At 41.2% G+C, this 27391-nt stretch overlaps 1 protein-coding gene across 4 annotated transcripts in view; it reads left to right on the top strand.

Moving 5' to 3' along the window:
* The window catches only part of LOC106889728 (sodium channel protein type 5 subunit alpha-like), a 214053-nt gene that overhangs the window by 141650 nt on the left and 45012 nt on the right, over positions 1–27391 (top strand). The window contains exons 16-18 of one of the 4 annotated variants that reach the window (XM_014945075.1): positions 1049–1519; positions 16426–16584; positions 23868–23988. In XM_014945075.1, the coding sequence (XP_014800561.1) occupies positions 1049–1519; positions 16426–16584; positions 23868–23988 (751 nt within the window). The remainder of the gene's footprint in view (positions 1–1048; positions 1520–16425; positions 16585–23867; positions 23989–27391) is intronic. The other 3 variants (XM_014945076.1, XM_014945077.1, XM_014945078.1) reach the window with 3 other exon arrangements.

Consider the following 27391-nt stretch of genomic DNA (forward strand, 5'->3'; position numbering starts at 1 on the left):
TGATTTTACTTATTGGTTATAATTGTATAGATTGGGAAGGAAAAAAAAAATCCTAGAAGGCAGAAAGAGGTTTAAATCATCAAACACATCACCAAAATGTGCAGTTGAGTCTGATTTTGCAGTGCACTACCAAAAAGTTTGGCAGTTCTAAAGTTGCAGGAACAAGAAGAAGCCAACTTATAGTCTCCAGTTCCGTTTGGATCTTCCCATACATCAGTGAAAATCTTCAAATAGGTTTTTTCCTGATTAGTAGCAGCAATTCCAGATCCAAGCCTGCTTTAGGGGTGAGCCCTGCTCAGATTTAGCCACATTAATCCTGAGCTAGATGGCTTGGTTTTTGCCAGGGGGCAAAGGTTTTGAAACTATTTGACCTCTTATGTGTTTATTGACAGGCACAATAGATTTTCTTCATGGTCCAGAGTATATTTAATCAAGACTATCTGTGAAAATGCATACAAATGTTTAGAAATGTTTCCAAATATGCTATTTGGTTTCAGTCCATGCATATATATCTCATTATGTACTAAGAAATATAAATAACAATATTCACATTGAGTGAAAACTAAAAAGGTCCTGAAAACAGTCTTCTCTTAGTCTTTTTCTACATGTAAGCAGTATCTTTCTGAATGTCATTAAGTATTGCAATTAGTGATTTTCTCCAAGATGGAATACGAGCAATTACAGGAAATTCATTATACTACCACTTATGAGAATATTTACATTATGTAGCTTCCAATGACAGTTGTATCCCATATTCTGTTTCTGAGCTTTGCCTTTTCTATTTTGTGTTTTGGGGTACTGGAGGGTGAAAGGGAACATCAGAATGAGTTATTGTCCATGCTAAATTTCTGCAGCTGTAATTAAACTGTTTGGAAACGTCTTCACTCCTTTTCCTACTGAAATCACCTCTAATTAGAGGTATCTCCATGAACACTGGTGGTGATACAGTGGCACAGCCTAGATGAGACTCAGTCCCTCCCGCTTCCAACACCAAACATTTGTCCTCCACAATTAATCACTGATTCCCTTTTAACTTTATTGCTTTTAGGTGCTCAACCTGTTCCTTGCCTTGCTGCTGAGCTCTTTCAGCGCTGACAACCTCTCGGCACCAGACGAGGACGGGGAGATGAACAACCTCCAGCTTGCTTTTGCTCGGATCAACAGGGGTCTTCAGTACGTGAAACACACAACCTGGAATTTTTGCTGCAGTGTCCTCCGGCACCCCAAGACGACAGCTGAAAAGAAGGCGATGATGAAGCTTGCTGCCCAGAATACAGGTGCCCTTAATAACTGTGTGAACAGTCTCGCGGCCGCTGAGCTTGGCAAAGAGATGGAGAATCACAAAGAGAACCACGCTGAGGATGGGATGAATAAAAATGGGGAGAAACACCTAGGAATTACAGACAATGATGATTTTATGACCAATCCTGACCTGTCCATTTGTGTTCCTATTGCTGTGGGAGAGTCAGATATCGAGGAGGAAGATGAGGAGCAGAGCACCTTTACTGAAATGGAGCAGGTAGGCAACTAAAATGTTTACTTGTTGCAGTTTATTAAGAGGGCCTTTGTTCCCACCCTTGCTCTGGATCCATGGCTCGTGATGCAAATGTCCTATGGCCTAATCATGCCTTTGATATGTCGTTAACTTCAGAAGAAGTTACAGGTGCATATCCAAGAGCAAAATTCAGTCTCCAACAAGAGGCATTCCTTTTCTTTGTATTCTTTGTGCTTGTCTCAATTAACTCTTCTAACCAGAGCAATTAAACCCTTTCTCACACAGGCGGGTTCTTTTTTTTCCTTTCAGCTGAATCATGGGAATGTTAGAGAACAAATCTTAGGCTCTGTGACTATGACAGGGAATTTTCTCAGTGTGCAAAAATGGGCAATGGCTTGGTTTGATTTGTGTAGCAAGAAGTGAGGACCAGGTAATTCTCTTAAAAGTACAACATGGCAAAGGCTGATATGATAAGGCACCAGAGGAAGAGAGAAGGTGTGTAGTCATATGTATTCAGACAGGAAAAATAGTTATTTGCTTGTTATTTGGTGTGACATGGAAGATTTTTGTTTTCCCCAGAGCACCCTGTAGTAATGGCTGAAAATTCCTGCGTGGTTCAAGGTGTTGGTGTAAAACGGAGAAGAAAGATCTTTGCAGGAATGCTTTTCTTTCTCTCCTTTCCCCTCTCTCCCCTTTCTACCAGCTTTATCTCTCGGCTCCAAGTACCATATCTAGTTAATGTTTTCCAGACCCTCGAGCCTTGATCCAGCATCCTCTGACGCCGGCTGAGACCCATGGAGTTCAGCAGGAACTGGATCAAAGCTCCTGGTTCAGATCCAGCTGTCAGGAGGGATCTCCGATCTCTCTGTTAAGGGGGAGAAAGTTTTGAAGCAAAGCTGTCCTTAGAGAAGGGCTGTCCTAAAAAAGCCCCAAGGAAGGAATCTGTGTCAGGAGGCACAAATTGGCTCCTAATGTTAATTTCTGCTGCTCTGTTGTGGAAATCTTTTCGCTGTTGGTGCATCTGCTCACCAGCAATTCTCCCCTTTGGGAGCTGAAGGGGCCAGAAAACTTTATCATTAAACTTCACCATCTAAATAGACAGTTAGGTAACAAGAAGAGAAGGCTGAAGTTTTGGGTAAACATTTTTAGGGACTTTTTTGTATCTTTTTTTAGGAATACTTTTATTGAAATGACCTGTGGTGTGGGTGTGGGTGGCATGGCTTGTATCTTATCTTTTTCTTTGAAGTCCTTGTCTATTTCCAGTGTTGTATTAGTTGAAGCTACAAGCAGAGTACACTTGAAAAGTGAAATATGAATATAGTAGACGGCTTTTTTATTATCAACTGATCTGCAAATACTGACTACTATAGATGTGTTTAATAGTATATAAATGTATTTAGTTCTGGAGGTTTGGGTCTGTTGGTTGTTTTTTTTCTTTTTGGCCTTTAAAGATATCCACACCTTTCTGCTGCACCTGACAGAGGGTCACAATCTTAAAAACTTTCAGATTTTTCTTTCACAGTGCAAAGCAAAAGTTTGTTGACATGCACGTAAGGGTCCATGAGACCTGGAAGCGTGTGACATGTATCCACACGTGTGTGAGTGTTGCATGACTGTATTCCCCCTTCCTGAAGATAAATAGCAACTTTCCTAATTGTAAGATGAATTGCAGCATAGAGAATGGAAGGTTTGGGATTTTTACATCTTACCATACCTTAAAAGTATAAAAGATTTCTATTGAGCTGCACAACCTGTCCATGTAGGTGCTGGTGTGTATATTAGTGGACAGAACAGGTAGATGTCTATTATATGCTGTACAGCAAATAAATGCAGAATTAGACCTTTAGTAAGATCTGTTAGAGTCATGAGTCAGGGAGCTGATGGAGAAAAATAAGCATTTTAGCAAAATGGAACATTATGAATAAAAGTAGATTTGAAAATATTAACAAAACTTCTTCAAATTGTTTTAGCAATATTGAAACATTATCATATGTAATATAAACATTGAGGATTCAAGGTGAAACAAAATAGGAGGCAACAAAACCCAGTAGGAGAAGCAAACCAAAACACTGTTTTCACACTGTATCCTTAAAATGAGGTTTTCAATAAACGTTAGAGTACCATTGTCACATTACCAGAAGATATTTGGATTACAGTGAAATAATATAGTTGACTGCTGGTATGTGCATTAAATAGAAGGCACGGAGTCGAGAAATGTATTAATTAGCTTTGTCACTAGTGTTTTCCGGGCTTTGACAAACAGCTGCTGCAGGTCACTGCTGTTCCCCTGTGCATAGCCCTGATCAATGGTTTTCAACCTTTGTCTGTGGGCCTGAGGGGTCTGCTGCTGGAAACGTCCAAGCTCGAAGCAAGTTCATAAATCCAACAAACAATTTTATCAAATTTCTAGAGAGGAAAAATGTGTGTGTGCAAGGGGGTTGCAACTCAAAGACTCAAAATGCATTGGCATAATAAATAAACAAAAATAGGAAGAAGCTCAACAGCAGAAATGGTAATTGTGTGATGAGCTTTGCATTTGCTTTCCTGCAAAACCCTCATAAATTTGCGCAGCTGTAGATGTCTCCATAAGGAGCAGAGCCATGAGAAAGCAGATCCCAAACAATTCAAAGATCTGTCATTTTTAATGGTGCCCATTCCAAAGGCATATGATCTCTGGACCCACAAAAAAAACCCTCTCTTGATCAACACCTAGGTTAGTGCAGAAGAAATTATTGTACCTGGAGATCACTATAAAATCCCAGTTCCCTGAATATAGAGTTGTGGGCATTACAGTGTGTTAACCTGTGCATCAAGGGCAACCCTGGGGGATAAAATTCCCCGCTCACTCCTAGATGCTTTAATCCTGCGAGCCCCAACTCCGTGGAGGTCCTCACCTCCTTCCCTCCACGATGTCCACAATAACCACGGCAGAGCTCACAAAGGAAGAACAACATGAACAGGAGCAAAATTTACATGATTGCATTGAAAGGGCACAATTACCGTGAAGTATCTTTCTGTGTGGAGGGCACCATACAGAAACTACCAAGGGGACACTAAACATTCAAATCTATTCTAACTTTTCCCTAATTACAATCCATATTTTTACATATTTAAATATTTTAGCATGTACAACGAGAATGTGTATGTATATTTACTTCTCGGCAGAAGACAATGTGCCCTGCTTCCCTTTAAAGTTGTTGGCTGACCTGGAATTTAGCAGCCCTTTGGCATCATAGCCAGAACCTGCCTTCCTCCTGATGCACGTAGGTTTTTGGGCAATAGCAGCAGAGAAGAGGTGAAGGGAGATGCACAAACAGGGAGTATATGTATATATGTCGTGGTGGAGAACTAAAGGGAAGCTGGTCTTGGGCAGAACTGCATAGTTGTGGATCCCGATGGGGTATTTTAAGGTGATGATCAGCTGATCTTACGGCTCCTGTACCAGTTCTCTTCCCAAAAAGTCACCAAACTACTCTAAAGTAAGTCTTTGTGGCTGTGAGAAATGGGACCCACAGTGACACACGCAGCAGTCTGAAATTTCAGATGATGAGAAACCCTTCTGTGACTGCACATTTTCCTCTGAGTAATAGAAATGTCTAAGTTTTAAATTCAGCTGCCATTCCTAACTTTTCCCTAATTACAATCCATATTTTTACATATTTAAATATTTTAGCATGTACAATGAGAATGTGTATGTATATTTACTTCTTGGCAGAAGACAACGTGCCCTGCTTCCCTTTAAAGTTGTTGGCTGACCTGGAATTTAGCAGCCCTTTGGCATCGTAGCCAGAACCTGCCTTTCTCCTCATGCACATAGGTTTTTGGGCAATAGAAGGAGAGAAGAGATGAAGGGAGATGCACAAACAGGGAGTATATGTATATATGTCTCTCAGGTGCACAGCTAGGTGTACCTACACAATCCTTATGGGTCCTTTGCACTTTTCTCTGTCGGTTGAAGATCCTGGACCATATTCTGTTCATCCTGCGCTTGCATAAGTCCAGACTCATTTGTCGTGGTGGAGATCTAAAGGGAGGCTGGTCTTGGGCAGAACTGCATAGTTGTGGATCCCAATGGGGTATTTTAAGGTGATGATCAGCTGATCTTACGGCTCCTGTACCAGTTCTCTTCCCAAAAAGTCACCAAACTACTCTAAAGTAAGTCTTTGTGGCTGTGAGAAATGGGACCCACAGTGACACACGCAGCAGTCTGAAATTTCAGATGATGAGAAACCCTTCTGTGACTGCACATTTTCCTCTGAGTAATAGAAATGTCTGAGTTTTAAATTCAGCTGCCATTTCTATTATCAAAGCTTACACTGGCAGCAGCCGTCTTCCTGAAAGCTACCGATTTGTGGCACTGCCATTGAGAGGGGTTTGAAGCAATGAGCCCACCTGATAGCTTCTAAATCTTCTTTGATTACTCAGATGCAAGTGAGATGCTCTGCCGGCTAAGAGAGCCAGGAGACATGTGCCTGTAGCTCACACATATGGTGGAGGCATCAGAAAGAAAAGCTGAACATTTAAAGTCAGCAGAGACTCAAGAAACTGGCAGAAGAGGAGAGAAGCTGAGAAAGGACTGCCTTGAGTTTAATTCATTTGTCATTATTGTGGGATATGTGTGTTGATGCCCATCACTGCAACATTTTAGTTGATGTCTTTACCTAACCCCGCTCCTTGTCCTGCTCATAGTGCTGGGGAGGTCTCTCCCTGTCAGTCCACAAGATTGCTTCAGGGTTTGATGATAAGTTTAGCCTCATACTGAGAACAATAACCGTCTTCCATTTTTCCTCTGTCTTTGAGATAGATAATTTAAACATGGGTTGTCCTAGCAGGAAAACAGCTGCCAAAAACCCAGCAGCAGTCACAGAAACATGCTGGTTGCATCTTCTCAAGGTTCTTTGAGGTTCTCATTTTGGCTTCCTAGGTGGTTAGAATGTGGAAATGGCTTTCTTGAATGTCCATAGAATGTCTTGTAATTGCTTATAAAGACGATCTTTTCATATGTGACATCAACTTTCAGTTTTCTGAAGGAGTAAGAACCAGATTATGGGGACAGTAAAGTGACAGAACAACTCAATGTGTGTACAGTCCAGTCTACCTGACTGAGTCTATTCTGCCAGAATTTACCTGCAGTTGACAGTTTCAGGTATCAGAGGGGTTTGTACCATTTACGTTAGATATGTGAGTCCGAAGCTTAAATCTTTAAAATTCTTACTCCAGTATTGTTTAACCTTCAAGGTGCCCAGAGCTGTAGCCCAGAACAGCGTGTGCCTTTTTCAGTGACATCACTTTGTGGTTCAGAGGAATCCTGTGATTAACGAACTAAAAGGAGGTTCCAGATGAGTAACACTGGGTGTCCTGAGCCAGTCCCCAAAGTACAGTGTCCTGTTCTTACACTGTTGAACTTTGTCTTGTTTCTGTTACCCCAGACCTCAGTGATATCCAGGTCTTTCTGCACGCTATCTGGATCCTTTTCTCCATTGATGACTTCCTACAGCGAGCAAATTTTATTAGTACAACCTAAGAAAATGGCTCTGCCGTTTCCTTGCTGTTCGAGTCAGGCCAACCAGGCTGTTATTGCTTTCTCCCCTTTCTTAAATTTAATTACTACATGTGCTGCCTTACTCAAATGACTGCCCTCAACTTGCTCTGTCTACGGCACGCCACGGAGGAGATCCGCGCTGCGGTGGCTTGTGGCTCTTGGTGACAGCAGTCTGAAAAGCATCTCGCATTCGCCCCCTCTGCAGTGACAAAGCCAGGCACGGATGCTGCTTTCCGCAGAGATAACACCTTTGTATTTTCACAGGCAGCGCAGTGCCGAGCCAGCAGCACTTGCCTGCTTGTCTTCAGAAAATGCCATTATTGATTTGTTCCGACGGAGTGGCTAATTGGGTCATATGGAAAGTGCTGGCTGCCTGCTGCCGGGACGGAGTGCTTTGCAGCTCCTTACCCCTTCCTCGACACCAGGCACGACACGCCATGGGAGCTCTGCCTTTCCGTGCACGGCCACCAGCTCCCACCCTACCCAGTTTGTGCCATCCTGATAGCCCAAGGCTTACCCTGCTTGTGGAAAACCTTAAGTAGCAGAGGGTTGCTGCTGCTGTGCCTCCAAGGGCTCACCTTCCCATGACCTGGCAAGGAATACTGCCTGCAGGAAGGGGAACGCCTCTTCCATCACCTCAGATTTTCCCAGTTTACCAGCTGCACTTCCCAGTCTCCTTTTCTGAGACCCCTCCAAGGCAGAGCAGCACCTCTGCTATGATTTTTCAATAGGCTTGGGTCTAGGTCTGCACAGAGGACCTGAGGGGTGTACATTGCCTGGATTTTGCACACCAAATGAGTATTCGTTGCTCCAGAGCACACCTTGCTTTCTCAATCATATTCACCTTTTTCATCTTGAATTTTTTTCTTCCCTCAAGTATAACCTTGTCTGGGCTCCACCAAATGCATCTCCCAGGAAAACCAGGCTTTAGATGAGTAACTGCCTCTGTAGGCATCGCCGATAGGGCTGGTGGTACCAAACCCCATGCTTTTATTCTCTTCTTCCCTATATTCATTTCAGAATTACTGACTCATTTTATTTCATTTGACAAGGCGAAACAGTTTGTGATGGCTTTTTTTGCACGTTTCTACCTCTAAGAGTTTCATAATTTTGAGGTCAGAGAGGGCCATAGGGATCATTGTGGTTTAGCTTTCTCATAATACCGGGTCAAAGAATTCACCCACTAATTTCTGCACAGAGCCGGTAAGTTTATTTTAGCTATGATACATCATTTGTAAGATAGAAAAAAGACTGAAATGTCTCAGGTAATAGAGAGTTCACCATCTGCATCTGGAGCCACATCTGTTTCCTTTGTATACAGTGAAAATTTTACTGTACAATTTCTGTGCATTACAGACCGGCTCCTAAACCTGAAGTGATTCTATAAAAGTCAATAGAATTATTCCAGGGTGACACAAGTGTAGCCGAAATTATTGAAAATTGCTATAAAAATGTCAGTGCATAAAGATTTTGATATAAAATTGTTTGTGACAGTGTCTTATGCCCCTAATAATTCTAGCATCTATAAATCAGAGATACCATGAAGTCATGTGTTTATTTGACAGGCTGCATTAATTTCAGCCTTTTACTGCAGGAAATATACTTTATTGTCAAGAACCGTAATGCCCTTTCAAACAGTATTTATATTCTGTCTGTTTTCAGTTCCAGTCTGTGGGACACGTTCTTTTTTAGTGCAACTGGATAAAATATCTTTGAATTCTGTGGATGACTCCCTGGTTCCTACTGGCAGGAGAGCGAGCCCACATGTGTACATGCATACAGCATGCAATAAATCTTAGAGCATCCTTCTGATCAGCTTGATTTGGGCCAATATTTTACTAATCATTAAGTAAGATAGCAGGGGTTTTTTTTCATTATTTTTACATACGTAGTTTGCCTGGATTTCTCCCTTTTCAAACTGTATGTTTTGTTTTGCATTTCTTGAAAACTGCATAGAATTCAATTATTTCCTAATCATTTTTAGCAATGAAATAGAACATTATCTATTGTCTTCGGAAAGATAGCAGCAAGGCCATTAGAAAAAGGAAAAGGACTGTAAATCACTGCAGCGGATTTAAAGCACCTATGTCCTCATCTTTGCTTCTACATATAGGAAAACATTTGTGTTTATTTTGTTTCAGTAAGATGGGGCAGGAGAAGGCTCCGTGTCAGATCTCTGCTGACATGATTAGAGCAGTCACACTGCAAACAAAGGTTTTAGGGTGCTTATTCAGTGCGCGGTGGCAGGGAAATATATTTGTCCACAGCATAATGCCTAAGGTGCAGGAAACACAGGGAGCTGATGGAGGAGAGAAAGAGGGGAGAGGAAAAAAAAAAATATATAAAAAAAGCCCCGCACACGAAAAAAAAGGCTGGCATTGAAAGAACAGATATCAGGCGTAGCGGACTTGACAACATGCATTTGGACAAGTGCCCAGATCGTGGACTACGCGTCAGTCACAGCTTACTGGGTGCCATTTCCCAGTATCCATATCCCTCCCTGGAGCAAAACGCTGCCCAGAAATGAGCATTTCTCACTGTTTCTCCCTTTGGTAAAGAAAATGCTGACATTTAACATTTTGGACAAAATGAACAAGCGGCCAGTTCGCCAGCAGCTCCTGTGCCAGTGTGCGTGTGTGTGTCAGGGGGTTGAAATTACTCCTGTTAATTTTGGTCCAAAATAGCAAAATTTAAAATAATGGTTATTTTGTTGTTATTGCCTGTGCTAATATGAAATTTCATTAGTGATCAAAATATTAATGCCTCATTTGGGTGAAAGGTTCCGGGTTATTTCAGGCACTTTCACTCACTGTACCTTGAGGCAAACTTCCAAAATTTAAACTTCCATCAGAGGAGCCCATTAGTTTGAGTTCTTCATATTATACTGCAGAGAGATCCCAATTACCAAAACGTTATACTGCAGAGAGATCCCAATTACCAAAAGAAACATAAAGTAGATTGTGATTAAACTTCAAAATGCAATTTAGCAGAAGGTATTAGCTTGAACTCTGAACAATGAACACTTATGAAACACTTTCACTGCCTATTTAAGCCTATTGAATTGATAACAGGCTAAATTAACTTTGGCAGTCCATCTTTTTGCCAAGTTCTCCCACTTAGACTAATTTTAAGAGTCAACCCTTGGAATAATGAATCTGTGTTTTATTATGGGCAGTGTGCTGCCCAGTGTGGGAAAAGATCTTAGGCCAGCAAGGCAGGAGCCATTAGAAATGACGCGCCTCGCTCCTCCACGGTCAGAGTTCAAACACTTAAAATGTTCTGGATGAATCCATGAAGGAGCACTGCTAAACTGCTCTTTCCCTCCTCCAGGGATGACATTTGGCAAAGCATCCAGCACTTGTGCAGAGACCAGCAGTTAGTGGCTGTGATGGTGTTTGTCTGGCAAAGTTTTAGTTCACCTTTATTCAAAATGAAAGGAAATACCAACCCAGGCTGGTTCCAGGGGAGGATTTGCTGTTAACAGCCCCTGCTGAGCAGCTGTGGTTTCTGGCCAGTCTTAGCATTCAGTGTTCTGACTTTTAAGGGCCAGATTCCGGTATTTTTATCCAGCTGAATACTCACAGGTGCATTATTTTTTATAACAAGTGCTGTACTTTGCTTCCAAACACCTTACAACTTTCAGGGGGGAGGAAATGTGTTTCTGAGGTGCACCAGGAGGACAAGTTCTTTGTTTAGCTACGTAGGTGTAAGTTCAAACTACAATGGCATTAGCTCTGACAGATGACAGCTCAATTGGAAACTCCTCTGGGACCTGCAGACATGCGAGTAGAGGAGCATAATTTCATCTACTGGTACATTCACCAGGAGCTGGGCAACAGTTCCTGAATTCAGACTATTGTGTTTAACCTGTTTTGCCCATGTTGCTCTTTTGCATGCATGTGTTAGTGATTTGGGTTTTAATAATTGGGGTTCCTGAAAAGGCTGGGTCATTAAGAAAAAGAAAAAAAATATCCAGATGGATTCACATGACAAATATGAGCAGCACCTTCTAATTCTGACATTTGAGTGCTCCCTTTGCACCAGACTGTCTTTGGCTTTTGCATAGATGAATGGCAAGAGGGGAGGGGTCTGAAAAACTGAACAAAAAAATCAGTCTGCTAAGCTAGCCTGATGTCTGGTTGTTTCTGCTGAAGTGGAATGATGGACCAGATGGCATAGGATGGAGAGTGGGGATGACTGGTCTCAAATAATCAGGTTTAGACTTTCTCTTTCCTGTTTTCATACCTTCTCTGAGGAATTTGCTGGATTTCAATTATGTACCTGTGTTGCAATCTTAAGGTAGGACTCCACACACTTTAGATCTGTATTTGCAAATGCTGTAGTCTGCTAGTAAAATGCCCTTGTAAAGGAAAAAAGTGTAGCACAATTCCTCTCTGTGTTTTAGCTATAATCCTATTGCTGTAGTGTGGTATCACTCCAGGTTTTCCTCTGATTTCTCATTAAATCGAGTAGCGGCAACTCTGCTTTACAGAAGCAGTTCTTCAAAGCGGGTTAGAGAGATTCTTAAATGTGCATACTTAAAATTGACAGCTGCACACCAGCCCTTTTTTATTCCTAGCAGAATAAGTGATATTAATCTTCCCCTTCTTGTATTAAGGAAGCAAGGGGATTTTCCTGATGTATTTGGTGATTTTTCTTCTCATGCTAAACGTGCAGAAAGATAAGTCCACTGATTTCATTGGTGCTACAAGGATTTACATTTATTTGTGGAAGAGGAGAACCAAAATCATAAACGATCTGTTCTGGTAATAAGAACCCACGATTCGTTTCCCCGGTTCACAGTTATTTATTTCTCTCCCATTTTAGCTCAGATTTTTCAAGACTTTTCAGAAAGACTGAATTCAGCATATCTGAGAGTTGTCAGCCCGGCAGCTCTGCAGACTGTAGTCTCCTGTTTACACACGAAACAGGTGCCACCCAGGCAGAAATGCAAGCTCGCCGTATTTCAGCAGCATTGCAATCTGCTTGCTTCTCCATTTATGCAGAGGTAGGATATAAACAGTTCAGTTTTCACCATCATTTACTTCTTGGCTACTTTGCAGAGGAAGGGTGCCAGTTACTAGACACAAACTGTTGCTGAGAAAGGATGCCAATTGCTACCAGGCATGGTAATTTTATGAAATCCATAGCTGTATGCAAGGAGGAACATAAACATCAATAATTACTCCTTAGAGTAAACAGTCCCCTTGTAACCATGTGTGTCACATACTGCTGAACTGGTTTTACTACACATGAAAAGCTCCTCTGACCTCTAATATGGTTTTCATATCCAAAAACTGGCTATGGAAAGCTTTGCAGGTTAAAATATGTTGTCACCTATTAAAGGACTAATTGCTGCTCTATTGAGCTACATTGCTCAGGGAGGCTCAATTTCATAGTGTCAGTCATTTATGAATGGCTAAAGCAGTGATTTTTCTGCTGCCAGCATCCTTGTCTGCTGCTGATGCTTCCTCTGATGGGCAGTGTCCCATGGGAAAGCAGGGTCCCAGCTGTATGGCCAAGTGTGTGCAGACTTGTAGGTATGGTAACCAGGAGAAGCTCCCGCAGCTCTGAGTCTGCTCCTGGAAATGTCCTGACCAGTTCATTCCTTGAAAATGACTGAAGAACTTGGACATCCATGAAATCTCATTCATGTCTCAAAATTGGTTGTCAAAGAGGAACAGAGATGCGTGAGCCTGGTAGGAAGCAGAGAAGATGCATAGGGTTAAAGCTTCCCATTGCACTTTGGACTGTGTAAAGGGCAGTTTGAATTTGCACTGGCTCACAAGAGACAGGGGATACCCTGTCCACCTCATAAAATAACTTACATTAACTTTATCATGCCAAATCCTTCATCCTGGCTCTGCAGTGACAGTTGCAAGGGGGGAGGGCTCCACAGCCAGTTCCCATTTCTTGCCTCCCCACTTGCTTCAGAGAGGAAGCTTCCTGCTATCAAAGGCTTTTGCACGTCATCTTTCCCACAACAACTGTGGCCAAGGAATCGGGGAACAAATGTTACAAGCCGGGGTCGTGATCTGGGGAGTGAATGAAGCATCAGGAGAACCCATCTGAGCCGATCGCCATCCGAAAGGCAAGTCCTAGGATCCTCTTTCTAAATTTGTTTGCACAAGATGGAAAAAATTATATTTCCACGGGGAAGGAGTAAAGTGAATCCGTGCTGATGACAGGTATTTGTCTTGTTTTGCCAACAGCAAGTCCGCTTTCCAAAGGAGTGGCATTTGCACTAATCCCCATTCGAGCCTGAAACAATTAGCCGATCTGTGCTTTTCAGAGGCAGAATGCAGTGTGGAGCCTTTGTATTTATTTGTGTCAGCAAACAAGTATGTGGGTCCGTGCACAAACACACTTGAGATGTCACCCAGATTATGCTCTGTTTTCAATCTGGTTGCTGTTTTTCTGGTGCTACAACTGACCCGCAGCATGCAAGGGGACAACACTGGGTCCATCCTCCTCCACGTGTTAATTACTGGTGTGGTGTTGGCAGATCACCTCTTTTTAGGGCCCAGATCAGAGCACAGGTGAGAAAACTTTTGGTTCATGCTTTAAAGGAGCTGAGGTCTGTCCTGGGCTCCCAGCCCTCCATTTGCATGCACGAAGTTTTTGCGAAGCTGAATGGTTTTACTTTATAAATTATGAAAACAACTGAATCAATAAATATTAACATAATGTGTATTGCCTTGGCAACGTGGCACTTGATACAAAAATTAAAAACAAATTATATAAACCACCCACGGTGAGGAGCTTTACAGGAGATAAACCTGCTGCCGTTGCTGCCAGAAGAACGAATCATCTGGAATCAGAACAAAAGCAAACAGTCCGAAGTTAAACAGCACAAACCAAAGGCACCTTTCCCCAGACAGGTCTGTGCTGATCTTCAGGTGCTGTGTGCTGGAAATGGGACCATTGCATCCTGTGAAAGTGGCTTACCAGGGCTGGCATCAGTTGTTTGCAAAAACTCAATTGGTTCCCTAACACTCCTTTTGGGATCAATCTATAAAACCAGATTCTTTTGAAGAGTCTGTTTTTCTTAAGGATTTTCTCCCACCTTATAAATTTGCAAGACAAGTCTGAAAGCACATGGTGACGAACCAAATTGTTGTCTGAGTACACGCGCCTGTTTTCCCCACTGGATAATTTGACAGGATATATTTCATCAGTTTTAATTAATGTTAACTCATCAAATACTTGGTACAACGATGATTTCTGGGAAGTAGCTGTGTCCATGTTTCTTGGAGTTTAGTCTCTAGGAAAGTGTTGCTAAGTCTTGGTACCACACAGAGGGGTTAGTAAATAGAGACTCAGTGTAAGTTTGGCATTCGACTCTGGCTTAGTGCGATAATTTGTTTAACAACTTGAGTGTTCGTCAGATCAACTGATCTACACAGTCTGTTCTCATACACTGCATAGTTTCTAATGAATCTGAGTGCACAACCTTTCTGCACAAATGAACTTGAGATGTCACCTCAGATTGCATTGCGCTTTTAACATGAAACAATTGTTTCTGTTGTTTTAGTGCTATAACCAATATCATGCCATTAAGATTACTTGGTGCTATGTTGTATGCACATTGCATTAAAAAAAGCCCTTTTTATGGCTGAGCGCCTTACTTGTGCATACTATGCCTTCCACATTAGCTTCTCCCCTGACTATTACACTATTTCCAAAGATGTGCCCTAAAGAGTGTCACTTTTTGACAAGGGATGGAACTGTAACTCGATGATTATGGAGCAATCTCTGGCCCGTGAAGATCAGTGCTAAACTGTGCCTAGAAATTGTATGTAATACATTCTTATGCAGAGGATACAGGCTTGGACGTGCATAATTTAATTTATTAAAGTTAGAATATATTTTAGACCACATGCCCTCTGAAGCAGGAAACAAGTAATTTGATTTTAAATTAATTTGCTAGAAACACAGAACGACATTTGAAAGGACTGGTACAAACCTGACAGTCCGAAAGCATTTATACGGAGAGCAATTTGCTTAACCAACTGCTTCCTTTGTGTCATCTGTTCTTTCAGATAGTTATATTTGGAATAAAGTGTTTTTCTGCTCCTGGTACCTCTTGAGGGACTTCCTGTGGTGATGTGGCTTTAGAACTGAGGCGGGTAGGCTGCGGCTCCCTGGGGAAGGGAAACTCGCTTAATACATGAATAACGTTGAATGTCAGTCAAGCCAAGGAAAAAAAAAAAGGGGGACAAGGGAAAGATAAAAAGGTTTAAATAATTACTGTTGAAATCCTGTTATGCTTGTAATTTTTTTCTCAGCATGGAAGTCCTTCTGTAAGCAATTCAACACAAGCCTTTGAAACCAGCTAGAGTTTTATTAATATTTTAGTAGTAGCATTAGTAATGGCATGAACGATGGTAGTGCTGTGATGAGCTATGGAGTTTTCAGAGAAACCCCTGCCTCAGGTGAATCAATAAAACTACACTGATTTACACCAGCAAAGAACCTGGGTCTCCAGATGTAGGGACCAACCCTGCAGATATACTCTCCTCTGCCATTAGTCCTGGGGGTACTTGTAGAGAGCTCACCTGCAATAATCATCACCCCAGGAAAAAGTGGCTGGATTTAATGGCACCATTCATACTAGCAAGCACTGGGTCTAGTCAGATGTGTTTGTAGTGAAAAAAAAAAAAAAATTGCTCTGATTCCAGAGTCCATCCCTTTTTAGTGAAGTACTTCAGGATGCACTCTCCTTTCAACCTGTGGTTCAGTCTCGTTGGCATCAGTGGGTGCAAAGTAGTCTTAAGTGTTTTGCTGAATAGGAGCCGCATACGTTTACGTGTTTATCTGCAGTTTTTCCATATCTGCTTTTAGATACCTTTTATCTCTCCCTGAGAACTTTGTGTTTTCCTCCCCTTCGATGTGTATCTCGTCTCCTCTGGGTGCATTTTTTTCCACACTGTCTCAGGTAGATTCACAGCAGAGCGTTGGGTATTGCACTCCTGCCTTTCTCCAGCTGTAACACTGAGTATCCCCGCGGCTTCAGAGTACACCCCTCGGTTATTCGACTCAACTGCAAACACCTTTCTGTGCGCCTCAGGTCACTGGAGGAAGCTCATGTCTCAAAAACCAGACTCAAAGTAGAGGTTGGAAGGGTATTTCCTCCTATCCATCAACAGCAGCTCAGAAAAAAAGTTGGCTTATTTGTATTTCCATTTTCTACATCCAGATATCTTGACATATCCAGTTGCTAAAGCTCGAGAGTTACAGCATAAGCTTGTGTTATCTTGTTTCTTGCCATTTTCCTTAAGATGTTGTCCCCTGACAAGTATAGTCCAGGCTATTTTCTCTTCTAGCCGGGGAGTTCTCCTTAAGAAATAAGCATGCTATCAAAGAAAAAGAAAATAAACCCATCTAGGATTATTTCCAGCAGGAAAAACAGCTCCAGCTGAGGGGGCAGCGATGCCAAAGCCCAGGCGCCCGGAGTCAGAACTCTGAGATTTGTGAAGAGTTAAGTGAGTTGCACGTGGATAAGCAGTTGAAGGCTGAGCCACCACCTCCAGTAGGGCAAAAAGAGGTAACAGAAACAACTTTCCTACCTGATACTGCATGCGACCTATTGCACCATCTCCGTAGTGCATGTCACTGATTTATGTGGGGGTTACGGCTTGCAAAAATATGTGTTTGTAAAGTGGTAGGAAAGCAAAAGTATGTAGCGAGTATTACAGTCTTAGTAAAAAGCAGAGAGGATTTTGTTGTTGCACATTTTCCAAGCTTTCCAATTATTTTTGTATTATAAATTAAGACGGGATTCCAAGAGACTTGGGGAAAAAAAAATAATCACATCATCATCTGTAATGACAAAAATAATTGGGAAGCCTGGAAAATGTGCATTATAAATTGAGATGGGATTCCAAGAGGCTTGGGGAAAAAAAATAATCACATCATCATCTGTAATGTTACTGTCTTATCTTAGGAGCAAGTATGAGTGTGTTTTCCCACTGAAAAGTAGCTCTAAGTATGGCATCTGTTGACTTGGCAGATCTCTACCTGGAGTTCACTGGAAGGCATCTGCTATCTGTCACAGATTACCATTTCTTTTTGGGTTAGCACATAGACCCAAGAAAGGTGCAACAGTTTAAGTAGCTGACATGAAGATACTAACTAATAAGCCTGGGTATCATTCGTCTGATGTTTGCCAAAGTGCAGCTCACTCATTGTTTCTTGATGTGTACACACTGACATTTTCAATTTGTAGGATGATGCTGTTGTTATAAACATGACTAAAAATACATGTATTTGTACTGTACGTGAGTGACTCCAGGCTTTAAATTCCCTGTATCCTACTTGCTGATTTCTTAGGGGTTTTTCCCATTCAGATTTAGCATTTTATTGACATATAAATTTGCCTTTATTATTAGAGAGAGATGGATTCCTCTCTTTGAAATCAGGAACTGGATGTTCTGGGTGGTGTCCTGGGAGTCTGGGACTCTACAGCTCCTTGAGATTGGAACCAGTGGTTATTCGGGGGGGATGAATTAATGAAAGGGAAAGGATGACACAGTTTCAACATGCATCACACCTCTTCCAATTCTGCTATAAAACTGCTGGCAAGTTTGTGCCCAGCAGGAGCAGTCCCATGCAGAAATCTTGACAGGACACTAGGACACCATCACAAAAGCCAGAGTTCATATTCTCCAGGCCTGCTGATTCATATTGTCATATAGGGTAGAATTTACTGAACTAAACATAGACATCTGCATCTGCACTTGTCATCTAAGGCCTCTTTATAGTCAATGAGGATCTGGAGCCAATGTAGTTAGGTAAATGTGTCTCATCTCTGGACGAAATCAACATTTAAATTAGGTCAGATGAATCATCTTCTAGAAGTGCCTGTTTCTCTCCATTGACTATAAAGGGAGCTCAGGGTAACGAGATGAGTTGTGCATTTAGGTGAGCTAAATTCCTCTCACAGTAATCAGAAATCCTCTATCCATGAAGGATTTCTTTAAGGAGCAATCCTCCTTGCCAGAATACTTCTTGGCATATTGAACTTCATCTCCAGAAAGAAAAGGAGGTAAATTTAAAGGATGGAAACTGTAATCATAGAATGGTTAGAATTGGAAGGGACCTTAATGATCATCAAGTTCCAACCCCCCTGCCATGAGCAGGGACACCTCCTACTAGAGCAGGTTGCTCAAAGCCCGATGCAGCCTGGCCTTGAACACTTCCAGGGATGGGGCATCCACAGCTTCTCTGGGCAACCTGTTCCATTGCCTCACCAATACAGCAAAGAATTTCTATCTAGTATCTAAGATGTCTAATATTTGACATCCCGGTCTCAGGAAAAAAAAAATATATATATTTACCAAAGAAACCCCAAACTTTAAAATAATGAGATGAAGCACTATAACTAGGAGAAATTAGAAGACCCTTCCAGGATTTTTTCTCTCAGGAGATTAGTTATCCTTCATGTTTAAACATCTTTTTGAGATAACTAAGCCCTGTGCTCCTAACACAGAGGCTGGAAAACTATGTCCTTTGTCAGTGCTATAATGAAATGTCATGATAAAACAGGAACACTCTAACCTTGATATATTCAGCAACATCGTGATAAAGAAATAATCCCCATTTCCTCCCTCAACTTTCAAAGGGTCCTGGGACACAAATGTCACCTTTCTATAGTAGAGTATAATTGATTCTATTTGTGGCTGCTTAGAAAGAGGTGGAGGAATATGGCAATAATCCAGGGATGACTTGAAGTCAAACGGAAGTTCACATGAGGCTATGAATGCCAACATGAAAGAGCAAAGCCCAAAGGATGCTATTTTTGAGGGCCAGATCTTGTGTGGATGTTACATACTTACAGTCCTCCTATTCAGAAGTAATCTTTGTGCCGGCACACAAAACATGCTAATCATCTTTTTGATGAATGCCCCAAGAACTTGAGACTAGCCAAATAAAACCAGCAACTGCAAGGAAGTAACTTAACAGATTTGGTATGCCCAAGAGGCAGGGCTTTGAGTGATTCAGTCAATAACAGGAAGCATTGAATGCGTTCTGAATAAAACACTGTTGATGTCAGGAAAGGATACATTATATGATTAAAAATTCATCCAATATAAATCACCAGAAAAACACCATAGCAATAAAATAATTGATGTCACAGGTGGATAAGACCTCAGAGAACAAACAGGTTGATTTCTCTGCCAAAATGCTGTCCCATAAAATATTTTGTACAGCTTTGTGGAATCTACCTTTAAACATATCAGGCAACTTAGATTTCTTCATTTACCAAAGTGAACAATTCACTTACTTGGAAAAAAATTTTATGGCTGAGTATATTGCTTTATTACCCAGCCATTTTTTTTTATTTATTTTTTCGCTTTCTAAGTATCAATTCATTACTCTCTTTTACCAATTTTATCCATCATTCTCTTTTTATGAATTAATATCACTTAATTTAATAGACTGTTGTTTGCTTCCTTTTGTCGTTGGCTTACCCCCTGAAATCACATGCCACTGTTCTTTCATTTCATTATTTCTTTTAAATTAGTGTCTCTGTGCCCTTTATTTGACTTTTTTTACCTCTTTCTTTGCAACTCCCTCAATTGTCCCGTTTAGGAGGGGGATTTTTTGCCAAGAAGTAAGCACAATATTCCAAATACAACTTTCACAAAAGCAAAGAGAGGAAGTAGCATCTCGTTATCTAGAAAAGACACTTCCATATAGATTTTCTGCATTGTTATATCCCACTGCAAAATCACATCTAATTTTTTAATATTACTCCAAGTTTCCAGGATTGCCATTGAAATTTTCCTGGAACTCTCTCATTTGTACTGTTTTGAGTCAAGTCCCCTTTTGCTATATTCTCTCCATGTTTCACTTCTTTTTTCCTTTCTGCTTCCTTGGTTTCAGTACTCTCTCCAATTTAATATTATCGGCTAACACGAGGATTGTATCGGTCAGTACCTCTTCTATATCTTTAGTGAAGATAATGCTGGCTCTAATCCCTATAGATCTCCTCTTCTGAAGACAAAGTTTGTGTTATATTTGGGTCCTTAGGATGGCTTTTCTCCACGGAGCAATGGGTGAATCCAAGCCAATCAAAATTTATTTCAAAAGTAGACTTTTCTATAGCAGACATCCAGATATTTTCTTAAGGTTTATATATCATATGGCAATTTGATAGATTAAGGCTGTGATCTTCATAGGTGAGGGAGAGAGGAAGGGAGATAAGACAGTTAAGCCCTGAACAAACATCAAACTTTCAATGAGATTTCAGCATCTCACTGCTAAAGGCTTTTTGAAAGACCCATTCAGATCATTTTTGCCACTACTGCAGACACAAGCAATGGGTGTGGAAGCCCTGCCAGGGTGCTTAAAACAGCCCCTCCACCCAGAAACTCGTTAAAAACTGACCCCTGCAGCATGAATTTGTGCACTAGTGGGAGGTCTCCAAAAAGGGACTTCTGATGGGTCCCGTTGCCTCTGCCTTGTACACCTCCTTCACTCCAAGAAAGAAAAGAGGACATTCCATATTGTCCTTTTTTCTGTCTCGTCCTCTTTGCACCCTGTCTGTGCACGGTACCGGTAGCAGAAAGGAGAGCCACCTCACTGCCTTTACGTCTCTATGACATTTCACTCCCAACAAAGCGCTCTCCTTTTCTCCTCTGAGTCTTTATTTAATTTACTTTAATCACAGGCTATGGCAAGTGCTTAGTGATCTGTGATTCCCATGGTTATTCCCTTTTCCTCTTCTCTAAGCTCAGTGTTGTGTTTACTCTACTGCTGCTCTCCTGGGCTGTTTCCAGTTTTCCATGAGCATTCACTATTGATTGCTAATGGTGTGTTAACTTGGTGTATCGGATCTCTTTATGCCCTACAATGCACCTTGTCTGGATCTGCTGATTTACATATGTTTCAGGCTTTCTAGATATTTCTCTACTTACATTAGTACTAATTCTAACAGGCTCTCTCCCCCCGCCCTCCCCTCCTTTTTATTGATCCCCTTGTTGGATTCTTTTAAAAAGAGTTTATTTTCTTAGGCAACTGAATTTTGATTAGTTACATCTCCCTCATCAATTGTTATTATGTCTCTAGCTCTTTTCTTTCCATTACTGAGTTCATGAAAACCTTCTTAATACCTTTAACCTTTTTGACAGAGAGTAACCTTGGCTTCTTTCCTACAAGCTTTCCTAATCTTTCCCTCCTCTCTCATCCATATGGTTCCCTCTTTTTTCTAGTCCCAGTTCGGACCCTCAAACCTTTGTCTAGTGTTTTCTGAATCAGTGTTCGCTGCCTCTTCTTCTTTGAAAGCTTTTCAGAAGAAATCCTGTTTTGTCTTGCATGTTCCCTATCTCCCTTTGATGCTGATGGATTCTAATATTTTCTGAAAACCCCTCCTCATAAATAACTCTGGAGAATTCTTGATTCTTTAAGATGTTTTCCTTGTAGCCTATTATAATTGCACTGTATTGTGTTCTATGAATTTCCTGACCTGTCTCTGCTAAATACAGCTCTCTCAGTGACAATGCTATTGAGCTGACGTTGTTCTCAGTTTTCTTTGATTTCTGTCTATTGGTAGGAATTATATCGAACAAGGCTTCTTTTCTCATTGGAACCCCTATTTTCTACATCTTACAGCTGTATATGATTTAGGACCATTTCAATGATGTGTGTTTTGACGTCTTCATAAGAGAACAGATAATGACTAAATGCATTCCCTAATGAAAAGTATCAGAAAGTTCTGACTGTGCTAAAACTTGGTATGACATTTTTTTTCCATCATTTTTCCACCATCATATACCCCTGGCAGTCTGTAGAAAATGGGCTCTGTACGACAGCTGCATTCTGAATATGGATTTTTTAGAAGCTTTAGCCATGTCTTTGACCCGTGCTTTCTGTTCTGACTCTCTTTTTAAAAGGTCTCTTCTCGATTGTTTGCAGTCCTTTTTGAGTAGAGCATTAAAAACCCTAGCCAAGACTATGACCTTCTGGATGCTACAGCTAATTGCAAACAAGTAGCTTCCATCCCCACTTGCAAGCATTGCTGGAATGTTTAATCTTGCCCATTTTACCCCAGGTTCAGCATTTCTCTGAATTCAGCTATAAATTTTGCATTGACTGTGTATACCGGAAAACAGAGGGCCCATTTCCACATTAATAATAAATATATAAAGCTGTACCTGTTCTCTAACTCCATCACCATCATCCTCATGAAAATAATATTTTATGTGTACGTGCCATCTCTCATATAACTATCTCACAGGTTGTTTAAAAGCCTGGGTAAGTATAATTGTCCTCATTTTTTTTTAAATGGAGACAATACTGTTGGAAGATAAAGAACAAAAATATTTCAGTAAGTAGTCAAGGGCCCACCTCTCCTGACTCCTGCTTATAGTTATTTTGCATTGATATGACACATAGAAGACACCAGCTTTGGTGTTTTCCACTTTTGCCAGGTAGAGCTCTGATACAGCCGAAAAAAAACTGTGAGCAGAGCCGGCAAATATTAGATCTTTCACTTTAGTGGCCGTGCTAGGTAGAGCTCTGATACAGCCAAAAAAAACTGTGAGCAGGGCTGGCAAATATTAGATCTTTCACTTTAGTGGCCAATAATCAAGTAAAATATAATTTTGGATTAATACAAAACAGAAATATTTTATTTTGTTTAGTAAAATAAATTATGGAAAAAATCCCGTTTTATTCTAAAGAAAATGTTTTAATTCTGTTAAAATAAAGTTTTGACCTGAAATGACATTTCTATTTCATATTTGGGTGACTTATTTAAACATGTAGCATATCTCTTTTAATATCAAATTCAGCCAAATTTCCAACTACAACATAAGTTTTTTATCAAGTTCCTTTGCTGTATTCAACCTAATTTCTTACATAGACTTTAAAACAATTTTTGAAAATAATCTGTTCCCCAGAAATTTTTAACCAGATCTACTTGAGGATTCCTGCTCTAAATAGATAAGACAATCAATGCTTCAGGGAGCGGGATTATTCTTGTCCCCGTTTTCCAGAGGAGGATTTGAGAAACACTGAATTTAAACAACGCACCTAAGGTGGTGGTGTCAAATATTTCAGGAAAGTGATTGAGCATCTGAAAGGCCTTCAAAAGCCATGTGTCCCTCTTCCTGCATCACCTTGGGACCAGAAGTGTGTGGCCAAAAGGCTAAGGGCCACATACTGTGGTGGGAATGAGTTAGCCCTGGGATGAGGCAGGTAGAAGAACCCTCTTACATGCGTGTGCCTGTGGCATAGACCCTGTGCCTGTGACCAGATCCTGGTGAAAGAGGGACTTATCTCAGTGGAGAAGCTGTGGCAGCAGGGAGCAGAGCAAGTCCTGACCAACAAGGTGCAAATTTCACCCACCAATTGAGAGTGAAGAACCTCAGGAATGAGGCCCCAGAGACAGGAACCCAACGCAGGTCCTCAAATTCATCCTTCAGCATTTCAGGAGCTAGGTCCCCACTTCTAATCCCGCCCATCCAAAGGTGTGAGCCTTGAGGACATGCAAGCCTTAAAATCGTGAGTGGTTCAGTCATTCCAAGCTTCCACCTACTATTAATATTCAGTCCATGATCTTTTTATGGTTTGTATCTCTTTCCCTTTAAAAAGTAAGTCTTACATGTTAATTTGTTGTTGTTCTTGTTGATGGGTCAACTGTTAGATCACCACAGGGTAGGTAGAGCTGTCACTTGAGGATTGGGCACCGTGTGAAGTGCATGGCAATGTCTCTGTTGTGGTGGCTTTAGCTGGGGTATTGGTTAGCGGAACAAAAACTCAGCTACTTCCTTCAGGGCAATTGATCAATTTGTTTTCCTCATCTTTGCTCTTGTTGACAACAAGCTTGATGAAATCAGTCTCTCTGAAGGCAGCACAGTGGATTTGACAAATCCTGCAGAACTGCTGGAGCAGATCCCTGAGTTTGCTGAGGAGCTGATGGAGCCTGAAGATTGCTTCCCTGAAGGTAAGGGCCTGCATATTTCACTGCAATGCTGAGGCAATTCTCTCCTCTTCTCTCAGTGAACGTCTCTCCACCTTCACACCACGTTGATTGGCTGCTTGCAGTAGTATTTCACAGGATGTGCTTAATTTCTTAGATACTGTGATGCTCCAAACGTACTCAGAATCACTTGTTAACCTTAATCTTTGGATTTCCAAGGCAAGATAAGCCAAAAGCGTGCTCTAAATGTGCAGCTTCTAACATGATAGGCTTTTTATGTCATGATTTGTGCCATACAGGGTTTTTTTTAATATATTGATTTTTCTAACTTGGCCAGTGAAGATTTTTGCCTTCCAATTTGTCTGCATGATCAAATTTGGTGGTGAAGTAACCAGATCAGGATGTTTTTGTGGCTGAAATGGTATAGGCAGCTAAAGGAAACTTTCTGCAGAGTTTGTGAGTTCCAGGACTCTCTTCCATTTATTTTAAAGTGCATTAAGATTAGTATGTCCAGTAGCTGTCATCTGATCAAGGGTGTGCTATATGTAGGGTATTTTACTTAATTATTTTAGATAACAACAGTTCACATTTACATAATTGCTTTTAATATCTGAATAAGCCAGTATTTTATTAAGTTTTTAACACCAACTTGCTCCAAAACACAGGTTTAAAACCCACTTACATCAGAAGATCTATTTTTAAGTCAATCCATAAGGTAAATAACATCCTAAATTATTTCTTCTTAGAGTGCGTTCTATTCCAAAAACGATTCCTCCTTTTTCTTTAAATCTGGGTTAGTAAAAATAGGGTTAGCTGAATGTTAGTATACTCCCTTGAAAATTCAAGGATTATTATAAATAAAAACAGAGCTGCTCAGATGGGATCAGACAGAGATGATTTGCTGGGTATATGAATGCCCCTGAAGTCAGCAAAAATGTGCATCTCTATATGTGTGAGAAAGATGATTGAATGAGGTAAGGGAGCCCTGCAGGGCTTACAAATGTCCCTAGGATCTAAATATTTTTTTGGCAGCTCTGCTTAAAAGCAGTAGCCAAAAATTAATGCAGTTGACGGAAGAAAGCATGGTACTACGCTGTAACTATTCTGGCCCATAGAACAACATTTAGAAATCAGGTCTGTTCTTTTCATTCTTTCACAATATATTTCTTAATGAGGCTAGTGAGCAGCAAACTATGTTGTGCGCTGCAAAGTGAGAAATTACATTATAATTGCTTAAACAAGCCACTGCTGTAAGACCAGTGCTAGTCAGATGCCAGTTTACAAATTCTGGAATTGTGGTTGGCCATGATCCCCTTCCAATTTTTAAAAGAAATAAGGCAGACACCACACAACCAATCACTTCATTCAGTGCACAGCCCTGATTCAGTCCCAGAGCAGCAGCGAGGGCTGAGCCATAATTTGCTGTGTCTTAAAATAAGCAGAACAGCCTGAAACTCCATCGTGCAGGACAACATCAGTACCAGCCCAGTTTGTCAGATCTCCACCGCTGTTAATGGGACACAGGAGAGCAAGCAACACTCTTCTAGATGGATCACTGGAAGCATTAGGCCAGTTTTGAAGCCCACTCGTCTTCCTGGCAGCAGAGAAATGTAGAAATGAAAGCACTGTGGGCTGAACCCCGACCTTGCCCTAGGTTATATCCACCCTGCTGGATCCTGCTCCCTTCCCCCTGAGCATCCCTGCACCTGCCTTTTGCCTTTTATTCCTTATCTCTCCTACTTCCTCACCACTCCCTGTTCAAATTGGGGTGTTTTCCTCTTCTCCCAGGGCACGGCCAGCTGAGCCTTGAGCTCTGCATGGGAATTTAAGGAAAACCTGCCCCCAGCCCTTGGCCTGGTACAGGGTGTCCAGGGGCACTGGGGATGCAGCTGCAGGTGGTGTCCTCCCCAGCATATCTGCTCTGCTTTCCTCTGCAGCACATATCCCTGCAGATTTTTTAGAGGCTACTGTGTAGGCTACATGCGATTGCATTCCTCATGGAGTTGGCAAAAATTCTTAAACTTGACATGTGAATGTTCGCTCACAAAATTTCAAGTTAAAGTGACATAAACTGAAAGTCCAAATGATTCTTATTGTTGTGACATTAAGATTTGTTTTTATTTATGCAGGGAAATAAAGTGTTTCCCATAATCTTCTTCTATTAAATGCCTTCCAATATTTTAATCCAAATTTATCATTGCAATTAAACCTCATGCAGTTGTCATATAAGTCTAGTTAAAAAGCAAGCAAGCAAGCAAACAAACAACGGTCTCGTTAGCTAAGATATTTAGTAGGTAATGCGCTATTAAAGTGGAATTATTGAAGGGCAAGCACTGGGAAAATTTATCTAGTGTTGCCTTTACTGGCTTGTATAAAACGATACAACAATATTGGGTGTATTTGGGAGAATGACTATTTAATACTTATGACAGAAGATTAGGTGAGATGAAGAGAAAGAGTGCCAGGAAGGGTTAAGTTCTTACCTTGTTAGCTCACCAGCTATCTAAATTCAAACTATGACATTTCTAAATACATCCAGCATAGGTTGTGTCCTGAACAAATATGTTCCAGATTCAGCCCCCTTTTTCAGATAACAAAGGCACCGAAGATAATGCATGTTCTTGAAATAGTTGCTGAAAGTTTGCTGAGGTCACAGTTTTCCCGGAGTTGGGTGACCCAGATAAACCATAGGTCGTTTTTCTTGGGGAGACTTGTTAATTCATTATCATCTCAAAATAACTTTGATTAGGGTCAATGGGGAATATTCTTGGGTCAGGAAATGTGAAGCCGAGGTAGGGTCACAACTCTGGCAGATAGAAAGCATTGCTGGGAAAAACCTGATAGAAATGGAGAGATCATTCTTGTTGCCAGTTGATGGGAAAGCAACATCTAGCCAATGCCAGCTATTTGGGTATTTTTTCCTCCAGATGCCTTGCAACACTCCAGTCCTGTTACCTCCATTGGTATGTGTTCTCTGCATCAAAAATTGCTATCTGTTTGGACGTTCCCTTCTGTGTCTCCTAGAAGGTCATCCAAACAGAGCCCCCTGGCCCCAACACGTTCCTCTCTCCCAGACCCTAATAGGAGAAAGGTTTCACCAAGTCCTCAAGCGTAATTCCCCAGACAGTGCCCGCTGGCAAAGTTTTCAAAGGAACATCATCTAATGGTCGTGTGAGAATGAGCCACCTTGCTCAACGCACGGTTGATCGCAACTCGTGACACCGAGGACGCCCACAAACAGTTTTTCATGTGACCATGTTAGGAGCAATTATCGCGGCTGGAAAATGCCATTCGCTAAAGTGAAGTTCCTCTGATTAATGGTAGGATCTGTGTCATGCCCTCCCCAGCCGCAGTTAGCGGCTGTTTAGAAACGAAAAAGCAAAGAGGAGCTCAAACGGACCGTAAAACCAAACAAATCTAAACCGTG

This window comes from Calidris pugnax, unplaced genomic scaffold (genome assembly GCF_001431845.1).
Source record: "Calidris pugnax isolate Ruff unplaced genomic scaffold, ASM143184v1 scaffold54, whole genome shotgun sequence".
NCBI lineage: Eukaryota > Metazoa > Chordata > Aves > Charadriiformes > Scolopacidae > Calidris > Calidris pugnax.